The 12,888-nt window shown below is 44.1% G+C and overlaps 1 protein-coding gene across 3 annotated transcripts in view; it reads right to left on the reverse strand.

Annotated features, from left to right (window-relative positions):
• Positions 1 to 9,411: 9,411 nt before the first annotated feature.
• Positions 9,412 to 12,888, reverse strand: part of Abcd3 (ATP binding cassette subfamily D member 3) — a 63,634-nt gene continuing 60,157 nt past the window's right edge. For all 3 annotated transcript variants that reach the window (XM_076574888.1, XM_076574889.1, XM_042279820.2), the window contains exons 22-23: positions 12,003 to 12,059; positions 9,412 to 11,001 (exon numbers count right to left, since the gene is read on the reverse strand). In XM_076574888.1, the coding sequence (XP_076431003.1) occupies positions 10,924 to 11,001; positions 12,003 to 12,059 (135 nt within the window). In that variant the 3' untranslated portion in view covers positions 9,412 to 10,923. The remainder of the gene's footprint in view (positions 11,002 to 12,002; positions 12,060 to 12,888) is intronic.

Raw genomic sequence — 12,888 nt, forward strand, 5'->3', positions numbered from 1 at the left:
TTAAACCACTGAATAGAAAATCCAGGAATTGTAAGTGTTAAAAACTGTGATTCAGCCGGGCGGTGGTGGCGCACGCCTTTAATCCCAGCACTCGGGAGGCAGAGCCAGGCGGATCTCTGTGAGTTCGAGGCCAGCCTGGGCTACCAAGTGAGTTCCAGGAAAGGCACAAAGCTACACAGAGAAACCCTGTCTCGAAAAACCAAAAAAAAAAAAAAAAAAAACCAAAAAAAACCAAAAAAACCCTGTGATTCATTTTAAATTAAACAGATAGTTTTTTTTGAGATAGGATCTTGCATGCAGCCCAGGCAGGTGTCAAACTCACGACCTGTTGCTCCAGTCTTCCCAGTTTGGGAACTGCAGAGATGTATAATAAACTTCTAAGAAGAGGCGTAAGAAAACATTGAGAGGTTCCTGACATAGTCTTTATTCACCCTGATCTTCAGGCACCACCAACCACACATTGTTTTAGCACAGTGAGTCATCTCTGACAAATATCTCAGGTCATGAGAAGGAGACACAGCCCCCAGGACAGCGGGCACTTTCCCCTGGCACAGATTTACAGCTCGTCTTCATTATAGTGATGGAGGGGCCATCTACGGGTCCTGCGGGCAACTGGACAAGAACATTCAGGCTAGATCACAAAATTACTAAAAAGTCCACAAATGAAAGCGAAAATGTTACACCCGCAAATGATTACAAATGAAGACTCATGAGAGAAGAGGAGGCCAGAATGACCGACGAAGATAATATTCCCTAGGTCCCTGTGACTTCTGTGGCCCCTAGCTAGAGGTGTTACACAGTCTAGGGACAGCTTCTTTAGCAAACTAGTTGGAAAACTAGTTAGAAGTTGGAGTTCGTGGACCCCTGCCGAACCTACGGAACCAGAATCAGAGTTCTCCAGATGCTGTGACGCACCCTGAAATCGAAGGGACTGTTCTCTGTGATTTCCCTAACCACTTAGCCCACCATTCCCGATGTCATTCACAAAGGCTGGGTGAGGGACATGGGATGGAAGAGGACAGAGCTACAGACTTGATGAGAGGAGCCATTTATTAAGCCCCATGCAAGCTGTTCACGCATGCTCACAACAGGGCTGTGACCCTATCACCAGCTACTTTCCCAGAGACACACGGAAGACCTCTGCCTTAAGCCACAGCTGTGCGAAGGGCAGGCTTCCCTGTTCCAGTCCCGGTGGTGGGCGCCCTGCTCCCGCCTGCTTTTTAAATCTAGGCGCTTTCCCCTGCTACGTCCGTCCCTCCTCCCCACTTCCTGCATCCTCACTGTGCTCGCACAACTCTCACTGCTGCGAAGACAGCTCTGTTGCACCCCTTTTATAGACCGCAGTCCCCTTGGCAAGAGCCACACTTAGGCATTCGGATCACTCACGTATTCGTTATCCTCAGACTCGCTACGTGCCAGACATTACGGACTTTATTGAACTATGACAGGAATCATCTCAGTTCTTGTAGAACTTGCATAAGGGTTGGGTACGATGTCGAACACGCCACTAGAACAGCGGGCAACAGTGTGACGACGGAGAGAGTGGAGGCGTGCACAAGAGCCATTTAGCCTGACCTCGTCAGGATGTTGTAATATCTCATTTTGAAGACCGAGTTCTCCAGGAGAAAGGGAAGAGGGGGTGCCAAGAGTTTTAGGAAGAGGGAACGCCCAACCTGAAGCATCCGAACGGCACCTTGGGCACAGATCACGCACACGTAAACATGTCTCATCAAATCTGGGCTTGTGTTACTCCACACATTCCTAGTCAGACACTGCCCAAGTGTCACCAGCTAAAAAACCTAGTGGGGTCAACTAATATGTCAAAAAGTGGCAAACAACAAATTTGGGGAAAATGTAAGTATTGATAATTTTTAAAATTTAGGATGACTTGATTTTTTTTTTTTTTTAAGAAAGAGGACCATAATGTCCACATGAGACCACAGAGCAAGCTGTTCCAATCTTAAGAAACTACATAAGCATCCCAAATCTATGATGCTCTAAAGGACATTCCAGAATCATGGCCCATTATTTTGAGTTTTCTTAAATATGCTAAGTTCTAATGCTATAATGAGTACCAATTTATGAAAAATGTGAATATAGGAACTGTCAAGTACTTCCAGCTAAAAATGAAAGACATTTGTGTTTTCTTTTCCTTCTAAGACCCCCACAAAAAGGATACCAAGTAGTATTAAAAAGACTTGAATCGCCGGGCGGTGGTGGCACACGCCTTTAATCCCAGCACTCGGGAGGCAGAGCCAGGCGGATCTCTGTGAGTTCGAGGCCAGCCTGGGCTACCAAGTGAGCTCCAGGACAGGCGCAAAGCTACGCAGAGAAACCCTGTCTCGGAAAACACACACACACACACACACACACACACACACACACACACACACACACACACACACACACAAGACTTGAATCTACAGGGCAAACAGGGAGGGAGAGGGACTATTTCTCTGCAGCATACATATAAGACAGGGAGAACTATTTGCCACCACTGAGCTAACAAGAGGCTGAGACACCAAGACTTGCCGGATGGCCAGAGAGCATTCTTGGACTGAGGAGGGGGAAGCACAGAGATGGGGATGAAGGATGAGAAAAGGCAGTAGGAATTGCCACATGCAAAGAAATCAGAACATCGCTCTTCTCAACAGAGAACTCAAGACAACAATGACCACAAATATTCAAGGACAGGCTGCAGAGCTGGCTCAGCAGTTAGGAGCACCTGCTCCCCATCAGGTGGCTCACAGCCACCTCCTAACTTCATTCGCAAGGCATCCAATGCTCTGGACCGGCCTCCATGGGCACCCGCACAAAGGTGCTGCATACACACACTCACACAAAAATAGTTTAAGGAGAGGGGACTGTGGAGGAGGCTCAGTGGGTACAAGGCAAGCGTGAGGACCTGAGTTTGTGTCAACAGCTGGGTGTGGTGGCGTGCGCATGTTAATCCCAGTATGGGGGGCAGCGCCCGAGACAGGAGGACACCTGGCAGTCACTGGCCAGCCAGTTTAGCCTAATGATGAGCTTCAGGTTCCAGTGAGAGACCTGCTCTCAAAAGCAACAACAACAAAACTAAAAACCCCACAAAAATACCGAACCAGGGGAGGGGATGGGTGTATGGCTCAGTCAGTAAAGTAGCTTGCCTTGCACGAAGGACTTTAGTTGAATCCCGAAAACTCACATTAAAATAACTGGCGGGACAATGCACACATGCAATCCCACACTAGGGAGGCAGAGACAGGAGGATTTTTGTAGTTTTCTAGCCAGCCAACCCAGCTTAATTGATGGTCTTCAAACCAACAAGACAGCCTGTCTCAAAGGAGGTGAATGACTTGACCAAGGATGACACCCAAGGCTCTCTTCTGGCTTACAACACACGTATCTACACGTAAGGACATACACACATAAATACATTACAAATAAAAAATAAGATGAACAGCTCTTTAGGAATGACATCCAGGGTTGACCTAGTATACACACGCTTATTCTCACACTTGTGTGCACATACATACACATTTTTTCCCCCAAGAAAGGGTTTCTCTCCATATCCTTGACTGTCCTGAAACTCACACTGTAGACCAGGCTGGCCTCAAACTCAAAGACATCTGCCTGCCTCTACCTCTCCACTGCTGGGATTAAAGGTGTGCGCCATCACCACCCAGCTTAAAATAAACTTTTTTTTTTCCTTTTATTTTATTTTACAATACCATTCAGTTCTACATATCAGCCACGGATTCCCTTGTTCCCCCCCTTCTCTTCCCCCCAGCCCACCCCCCATTCCCACCTCCTCCAGGGCAAAGCCTCCCCCGAGGACTGAGATTGACCTGATAGACTCATTCCAGGCAGGTCCAGTCCCCTCCTCCCAGATTGAGCCAAGCGTCCCTGCATAAGTCCCAGGTTTCAAACAGCCAACTCATGCTATGAGCACAGGACCTGGTACCACTGCCTAGATGCCTCCCAAACAGATCAAGCCAATCAACTGTCTCAGCTATTCAGAGGGCCTGATCCAGTTGGGGGCCCTTCAGCCTTTGGTTCATAGTTCATGTGTTTCCATTCATTTGGCTATTTGTCCCTGTGCTTTATCCAACCTTGGTTTCAACAATTCTCACTCATATAAACCCTCCTCTTTCTCGCTAATTAAGACTCCCGGCGCTCCACCCGGGACCTAGCCGTGGATCTCTGCATCCAGATTCCTCAGTCCTTGGATGGGGTTTCTGGCACGACTATTAGGGTGTTTGGCCCTCCCATCACCAGAGTAGGTCAGTTCCGGCTGTCTCTCGACCTTTGCCAGCAGTCTATTGTGGGGGTATCTTTGTGGATTTCTGTGGGCCTCTCTAGCACTTTGTTTCTTCCTTTTCTCATGTGGTCTTCATTTACCATGATCTCCTATTCCTTGTTCTCCCTCTCTGTTCTTGATCCAGCTGGGATCTCCCGCTCCCCCAAGCTCTCTTTCCCTCGACCCTCGCCCTTCATTACTCCCACTCATGTCCAGGTTGTTCATGTAGATCTCATCCATTTCTCCGCCATTGGGCGATCCTCGTGTCTTTCTTGGGGTCCTGTTTTCCAGGTAGCCTCTTACTAAATTTATTCCAGCTGAACTTTTCACAAGTATAATGGAACAGAGATACTTTTAGACATACCTAGGGAGCCATGTAGGTAGGACATGTTCTGCTAAATGAGAGAATAAACCAACAAGAGGAAATAGAAGATAGGGAACTTTTTTCTTTGTTTTTTTTTGAGACAGGGTTTCTCTGTGTAGTTTTGGTGCCTGTCCTGGATCTCACTCTGTAGACCAGGCTGACCTCGAACTCACAGAGATCTGCCGGGTTCTGCCTCCCAAGTGCTGGGGTTAAAGGCTGTGCTACCACCACCCGACTAAGATAGGGAACTTTATGTAGCTTGGGCTACAGCACCACCAGCCTAGAGTGCAGGAGGATGGACAGCCTGAAAGAGCATCCTGAGGGTCACAGGTCACAGATATGTTGAACAACTGCTTAATTGTCTTAGTTAGGGTTGCTATTGCTGTGACGAAACACCATGACCAAAAGCAAGTTGAGGAGGAAAGTGTTAGAATTCCTAGCCACTCTCCCAGCTACATGACCACTTTCGCTGTCCAGTAAGTAGCCAGGAAAGATACTTAGCTATCCTAGGGCCTTACGTCCTATGTAACCTGTGTGCTGTGTGATCACATAATCTGAGCGAAGCGTGGTCACGCAATCTATGCACATGCATGGCATAGCTACATAAGCCCATATGTGCATGTGTGTGGGGAACCTATAAAAGTTGGTTCCACCTATTCCTCCCCTCTCTTCCTGCACGGTCATTTCATAGGCCTATGCACACCCCTTCTAGTCCCTTCCCTTAATAAACTCTTATAGTGGGTTTCGTTGTACCTTGTGTCTTTTCTCCCTTAATAAATAACATTAGACCGCTTAATAAATAACAGAAATGGTTTATTTAGTTTACACTTCCACACCATAGTCCATCATTGAAGAAAGTCAGGACAGGAACTCAAACAGAGCAGGAACCTGGAGGTAAGAGTTGATGAGGGGCATGGAGAAGTGCTGCTTTTTGGCTTGCTCTCAATTGGCTTGCTCAGCCTGCTTTCATATAGAACCCAGAACCACCAGCCCCCTTCCCACCATGGACTGAGCCCTCCGATATCAATCGCTAATCAAGAAATGCCCTACAGGCTTTCCTGCAGCCTGATCCTTAGAGAGAGATTTTCTCAGTTGAGGTTCCCTCCTCTCAGATGGCTCTCAGATGACTCTGGTTTGTGCCAAGTTGCCATAAACGTAGCCAGCATAATAAAAAATTAGTACCTGTTGTAATGATGGCTGACAGGACAAGGATAACAAAACGGTAGAATCAGATTGTAGAAGGAGGTCAGCAAGAAACACTGTGTTCTATTTGGCTCTGCATGCCCCACAGGATTGTTCAAAGGCTGGTAAGGGGTTTAACCACACAAATAGAACTTCTGCTGCAGTCTATTGATCATAGAAGTGAATGAGTGGGCCAGGGATGGCCCCACACTGTCTATTCCTCCACACTGGCCTAGTACCACTAGCTTGCTGGTATCAAATCCAAATTCTCATATGTCAATAGATGGTGCCACCCTGTCATGCAACCCTGTCTACACGCCATACAGACAAAACATGTATGACAAGCCCCTCCTGACCTAGTCTCTTTCTGCATCAACACCCAAATCTCCAAATTTGTCACAATAAGCTCTACAAGTTCAAGAGGTAGCATGGACTCACCTTTCCATGGATGACACTGACACCACAGTGCTATAAAGAGCATATGGGATGGGACAGGACCATCTTTGAAAAATGCAACTTGCCACTAAGGTGAATGTATAAAAATCAGTAGCACTTTTTATCATGGCAAAAATGAGAAAATGAAGTGTTAATAGCCGAGATATGTAAGTCTAGATGCTAATCAACAGATGAATGTAGAAAATGTGGTATATATGTGCAATGGAGTTCAACTCAGCAATAAAGAATGAAATTATGTCATTCTCAGGAAAATAGAAGGAATTGGAGATGGTTATGATCAGTGAATGTCAGACTCAGAAATACAATTACCATGTTTTCTTATGTGTAATCTAGGATGGATAGGAAGCAAGGAAGAGAAGGAGGGAGGGAGGGAGGGAGGGAGGGAGGGAGGGAGGGAGGGAGGGAGGGAGGGAGGGAAGGAGGGAGGGAGGCAGAAGGGGATATTTGTGAGGAAGGGACACAACTGGCAGAGAAGCTGGGTGGGAGAGGGTAATGGGGGCAAAGATGAGCAAAGTACAAAGACACACATGTATGAAAATGTCATAACAAAACCCATTATCTTGTATGCTAAAAAATAAAAAGATACAATTGATACTATCATCAACAAGTATCAAATGCTTAGGAATAAGACTAATTAAGGCGGTGGAATATATCTACACAGAAAGCCACGAACACTACTGGGCAGAAAGTGAAGTCCTGAGTAAAAGGACTTCACATGTATTTCACGACTGCAAGAATTCTCTATTAGGCCTGGTTAGTCATGCTCAAATGGGGTTTGTATGTGGGTTAGGGGAGGGTGTGTCTTCACTTCTTCTATTAGTTTTCCTCACAAATAGCTCAGTTGCTTGTTTTTTGCTTTATTCTATCCTGTTTTAAATCTGTATTATTAGGCACAGACAAATGGAGAATTGTTACACTTCACTGTTACAGGATCAGCCGTTTATTCAATGTCCCTCTTTACTTATAATCTACTTTGTCTGATATTAGAACACTTAATGAATTAAAGACTCATACAAGAATTCACGGGAGAAGCTCTGAAATATCAACAGGACATGTTATTTCTGGAAGGGGCCTGAAGTGAACCCTCCACCAGAGGACGTAGACACAGCTAGTAACCACGAAGAGTTCAACCTCACTGGTGATTGTGGAAATGTGAAATGAAGACACAATGACCTACAGTCCATGGCTAAAGACACAGTGCGAACAAAACAAAACCAAACCGACAAAAAGACTGACCATTGTCAAGGACTGGGAGATGTGATTCTACACTTATGGGGGAGGCGTACAGAAGGCCTCCACCATACAGCAGAACCTACACAACCAAGCAGCCCCACTCCAAAACGCACCAAAAGACACGCCTAGGAATGTCTACAAGGCTGATGCACAGTGGCTCCAACAGATGCCAACCTAAGCCACTGAGGGCTAGGGAACAAGCACCCAGATAGTTAAATACAGCGCAGGACAGGAACTGCCGCCGCACCAGCAGACAACCTCACACACTGAGAGAATAGAGTCCTGTACAAAGGGCACCTTGTAGGTAAAAAGTCTAAAAACCGGGTAAAATTACACTAGCCAAGCAGGGAGCTAATAATTGGGAAAAGATGTGAGGCTTTTGAACTGTGATAAATTTCTATTTCCTGGTTTCAAATGACTGCAATCATGGACATAAAAAAAAATCACTGTGCTTAAATTTAAGGGCGTTTCTGTACATATGCTGTAATGTAATGTTTGTAAGGTTTTAAAAATGATTTAACTATATGGGGAGGAGGATGTAGCAGGAAGGGAAATGGTAGGAACTATCCAGAGCTAACAAGTTAGGATAAACAACCCGTAATCCCAGTACTTGAGAAGCAGAAACAGGATAGTTGCAAGTTTGAGGCCCACCAGAGCTATGCAGTGGGGCCATGTCTCAAAACCAGCCAACCAAACAACAAACAACAGACCTAGTCATAATGTTTAAAAAATTAGGGTGAAAAATGGTCACCTTTGGGGACAAAGTGTATCGGCTGGGTTGGTGCTGGTGAGTGAGTGAGTGAGTGAGTGAGTGTGTGCTTCATTTTTTTTGGCACTAACATTCTAATGTGACACACACGACATATTTATAGAGAAGGTTAAAACATTTCCATCTTTCATGAATGAAAAATGAATGATAAACATGTTTAAAACATTGTGAGCAGCTTCTTAAAATTAGTAAGGTCAATCTGACAATGGAACTCGGTTACTAGGTGCAGGTCAAGGTTTTAAGGACTAAGCTTAAAGGCTTAAAGTCATGTTAAGAAAACGGTCCCACAGTACTGACCCCATAGTTATAAGGCAACTGCCACTCACCAGCAGACACACACTTCACACCAGCAGTGCACAGCAACACTGTTTACACACGTTCTCATTAGATCAAAAGAACTTCCAGACACGGAACATACTTGATTTGCAGAATGCAATCCATAAAGTTCTTTCCATTCACTTTCTGATTTACTGTTCAGGTTAAACTAGCACTTTTCAGTGTAGTTTGTGATAACTATGCAGAGAATGACTGCATAATCATCACGTTCTGGAAACACTGCTAGAGTCAGCCCTAAGAAAACCATAATGTTAGAATACACTGGGATTCTCCTGGAAGACTTTCCTCGCTGCCTCAAATGGTGAGGCATTTTGTTATTAGATTAAAAGAAGGAAGGAATTCTGAGGCAGGCAAGAGGATGGATACTTCTGCTGGCAGCCATCTGAAAACTTGTAATTTCCCTATGCCTTAAAATCTTTCTCAGTACAGACCATTTTTTAAGGTCTCTTGGCTAGCTGGTAGCATTTCTGAGGTATAAACACCTGGTGAGGATTTTTTTCTAAGCAATAAAAACACATTAAAAAGTGTACATTAGCTAGGCAGGGTGGAGCAGGTCTTTAATTCTAGCACTCAGGAAGCAAAGGCAGATGGATCTCTGTGAGTTCAAGGCCAGCTTGCTTTACATAGAGTCCCAAGCCAGCCAGAGCCATATAGTGGGACCCTGTCTAAAACAATAAAACAAAAAAATTTAAAGGCCATTTAATAAGGTTCTATAAAGAGGTCATCTGGGTGCTAAAAGCATTTTCTGAATATCAGCATTTAGGCACAAGAATAAAAAAGGACAAGCAGAAGTTGTGTGTAGGTTATCCAAATTTTTTTTTAATCTGAACAGAAAATAAGTACACAAGTTTGCTAAGGAGACACAGTAAAACTGAATGTGATGTATTTCTGGACTCAATACATCAAGGTTATTTTGGTAGCCAGTGATTCTGAGTTATGCAGAAACAAGACTATCAAATGCCCCTTTCCAAACCCGTTTGGTAAAGCCAACTTCATGACCACTTATTGATCATGTCCAGCCTTGGCCCTCCTTTGTGCAAACAACAGGTGTAGTCACTAATGGTGCTCGGGAGCCAGAGATGATCTCTCAACATGGTAATCCAGATACAAAAGTAGTCGTAGAGGAGTCAGAGGCAGCTCCTAGGAAATGTCATTCACCCATGTGCATGATAATGTTTACCATTTTTAAAAACAAAAACCCAGTCAAGGACAGCAGTAACACTGTGTGCTCAGTGTGTTACTTCGTGTAATGCCTCTACAGTCATATGGGGTTCACCACTATACAACCACATTTCTGATGAACCTGTCCAATTCTTTTCACAAAAATCTAAAATTCTTGTAAGACCTTGAGCTTGACACAGGAGATCCTGCCTGGACACTCCAAACATTGATAAAACTGGGCGTAACGTGTATTAACCACAGGCTGTAAGCACAACCACACACACTGCTGTACACCACCACAAAGAACCAGTCCATAAGACTGAGGAGGTACACTGATTATTTAGCTAAAGAAAACCCAAATGGCTCTCTTGGAGTCAAATGTACCTCAAGGCTTGTATGAGGAATGAGTATAAATCAGCAGCTAAAGAAATTTGCCACTGGCGCCGGGCGGTGGTGGCGCATGCCTTTAATCCCAGCACTCGGGAGGCAGAGCCAAGCCGATCTCTGTGAGTTCGAGGCCAGCCTGGGCTACCAAGTGAGTTCCAGGAAAGGCGCAAAGCTACACAGAGAAACCCTGTCTCGAAAAACCAAAAAAAATAAAAATAAAAATAAAAATAAAAATAAAAAAATCTGCCACTGGGTAATAAGTGCTATCCTATATTGATGGTATACTTAATAATACATTGTGATTGGTTGGTTCCCATTACCATGGGGCACATAGAAATGAAACTCAAAAGACTATTTTGTTAGGACAGAACAGCTAATGACCCCAGTTTTAAATAGGGTTCTTCATTAAAAGAAAAGATAGAGCCATAAAAGTCAAATTAGCTGACTTCAAATGGTTTACATACCAGGATGAATCAGGTTACACTGATTTAAGCCCAATTTAATTCAGGCAGGTTTTTTAACCACAAGAATAAGGACATTCTTAGTACATAATTAATAATTAAACCAACATATACACAATTAGCAATATCCTATACAATATTAAGTGTTTTAACATGTTTCAATTAGATCCTGTATCTAGTCAATTTGTTGCTTTGTTTTTTTAAAAAAACAAGCTTAACCTTATTTTACAATGCACTTTGCATTAACAAATGCATTCTTGTTTCATCGAAGCAGGTGAAGGTCTTGAGGTGGTCTTTACGATCCGAACTCAACTGTATCTTCTGTGATCTTTTTGAATTCATAATTGCCTCTACCATCCATGTGCAGGTAGTACTACGGGAGAGAAGGGAAAGTCAGTAACTACGAACAGTCCGCTTGCACAGGCGTCCACAAATGAGGATGCTTCCACAGTTCTGGACTGCAGCTCAGAGGTACCACGACGACCCGTGCCAGAGCCTGGGCAGCACCGATGCCTCACTGGTCAGCTACCGATCTCCACTTTCAAGTCTTTTGTTTAGGATTAGCGGAGATGAAAAGGAGCCATTCATGTGCCTTCTGAAGACACAGAACAAAGCCTCCTGATTTTAGTTAGTGAACCTTTATATAGAAAGATTTGTTTATATGCGGTTTCTTAGCTGCTCTTTGTGTCCCCCACCCCCTTCACATGAACACGGCTCTTGCCTAGCAAACCCAAGGCCTAGGCTAGATCCCATGGGCACAGGGAGGGGAAGGGAGAAACAAGGGGGAAGTTGGAGGAGAAGGGGAGGATTAGAGAAGTGGAGGGAAGGGAAAGGACTTGTTCTCAACATTACCCCACCAACCCTATGGACACTACCCAGAATACACAGCGCTTCTGTACTACGCAAACCTCAGCACAGTGTCTTTGTCAATTACCGTGACTGATGACAGATCCTACTTTATTACATTCCAAACATGGCTGGCATTATGCCATCTCTCCCTTATAGTCCTGGCCTCTACTGAAAATGCTCCTAAGCTCTTGCCATCTAACTTTTAAGACTTTCTTCTTCTGTCCAACCTGAATGATGACACAGCTCTTTTACCCATAGCCATTACACAGCAGTCACTTAACACCAGAGACCTCACTGCTCGCTAACTCGGTGGAGCTAGAGTTTATGTATGCTATAGCTTTCTAAACTGATGGAATAACACTGAACAAAGTCCTACTGTACACTATAAAACTCAAAGTCACTCTCTGCCTTAAGGTGTAAGCCTACATAGCAACATTCACCATGATATCCAAAACCAGTCACCAAGACCCACATTTTTATGTGAGATAAACATTCATCATCCCATACAAGCAAAGAAATACAGACCTCATGGTGTTTCCAAAGGGATTTTCTGTGTGAAACGGTAAAGAGGGTGATGCCAACCTAATTCAAAGAAAAGGTTTACGTTTACATCAGTAATAGTAAACCACAAATTACACACATTTAAGTTGTTAGGATAACATGGTCAGTGGCTAGTTAAGAATTAATGTCAAAATACATCCCCCTACATTTGATTTATTAGGAAAAACAGTAAGACAAAAATAGCAAAAGGTAGCCAGGCAGTGGTGGGGCACACCTTTAATCCCAGCACTTGGGAGGCAGAGGCAGGAGGATCTCTGTGAGTTCGAGGCCAGCCTGGTCTACAGAGCAAGTTCCAGGATAGCCAAAGCTACACAGAGAAACCCTGTTTTGAAAAAACAAAAACAAAACGAAATGAAAAAAAACAAAAGGTTAAAATCAGGACTAAATAGCATAAATGGTCTACAGCCAATTTGCTTTCAAATGCAGGGTCATAATTCGCTATTGCAGTCTTATTTTGGGATGTGCCTTGGAATTTAGACACATTCAGAAGTGTGATCATTCCATCTGTTCTAGAAGGTTCTAAGGCAGAATTCTGCATGTGTCTACAGTAATGTGTACAAATACTGACATTGAGACAAAAGAGTTTAACTCTTTTGTAAGTTTAGATCAGGTATTGCTATGCAATAAGCCTGCTATAAAATTATAAAAAGATGTTCAGTCTTGGTCCAGCTTTCAGGATTTCAACTGCACTTCAGATTTTCAGAGAGGATCAATAGATTCAACTGTAGTTGCTCTGGATCAGTGAGAGCAATGGTTCTCAAATGAAGGGAGATCTTTCTCTGGTGGACACTGCGGCTATGACTGAAGACAATACTGCCATCTAATGGACAGACACCAGAACTGTTGCTAA

Source organism: Peromyscus maniculatus, chromosome 6 (assembly GCF_049852395.1).
Source record: "Peromyscus maniculatus bairdii isolate BWxNUB_F1_BW_parent chromosome 6, HU_Pman_BW_mat_3.1, whole genome shotgun sequence".
In the NCBI taxonomy this organism is placed as follows: Eukaryota; Metazoa; Chordata; class Mammalia; order Rodentia; family Cricetidae; genus Peromyscus; species Peromyscus maniculatus.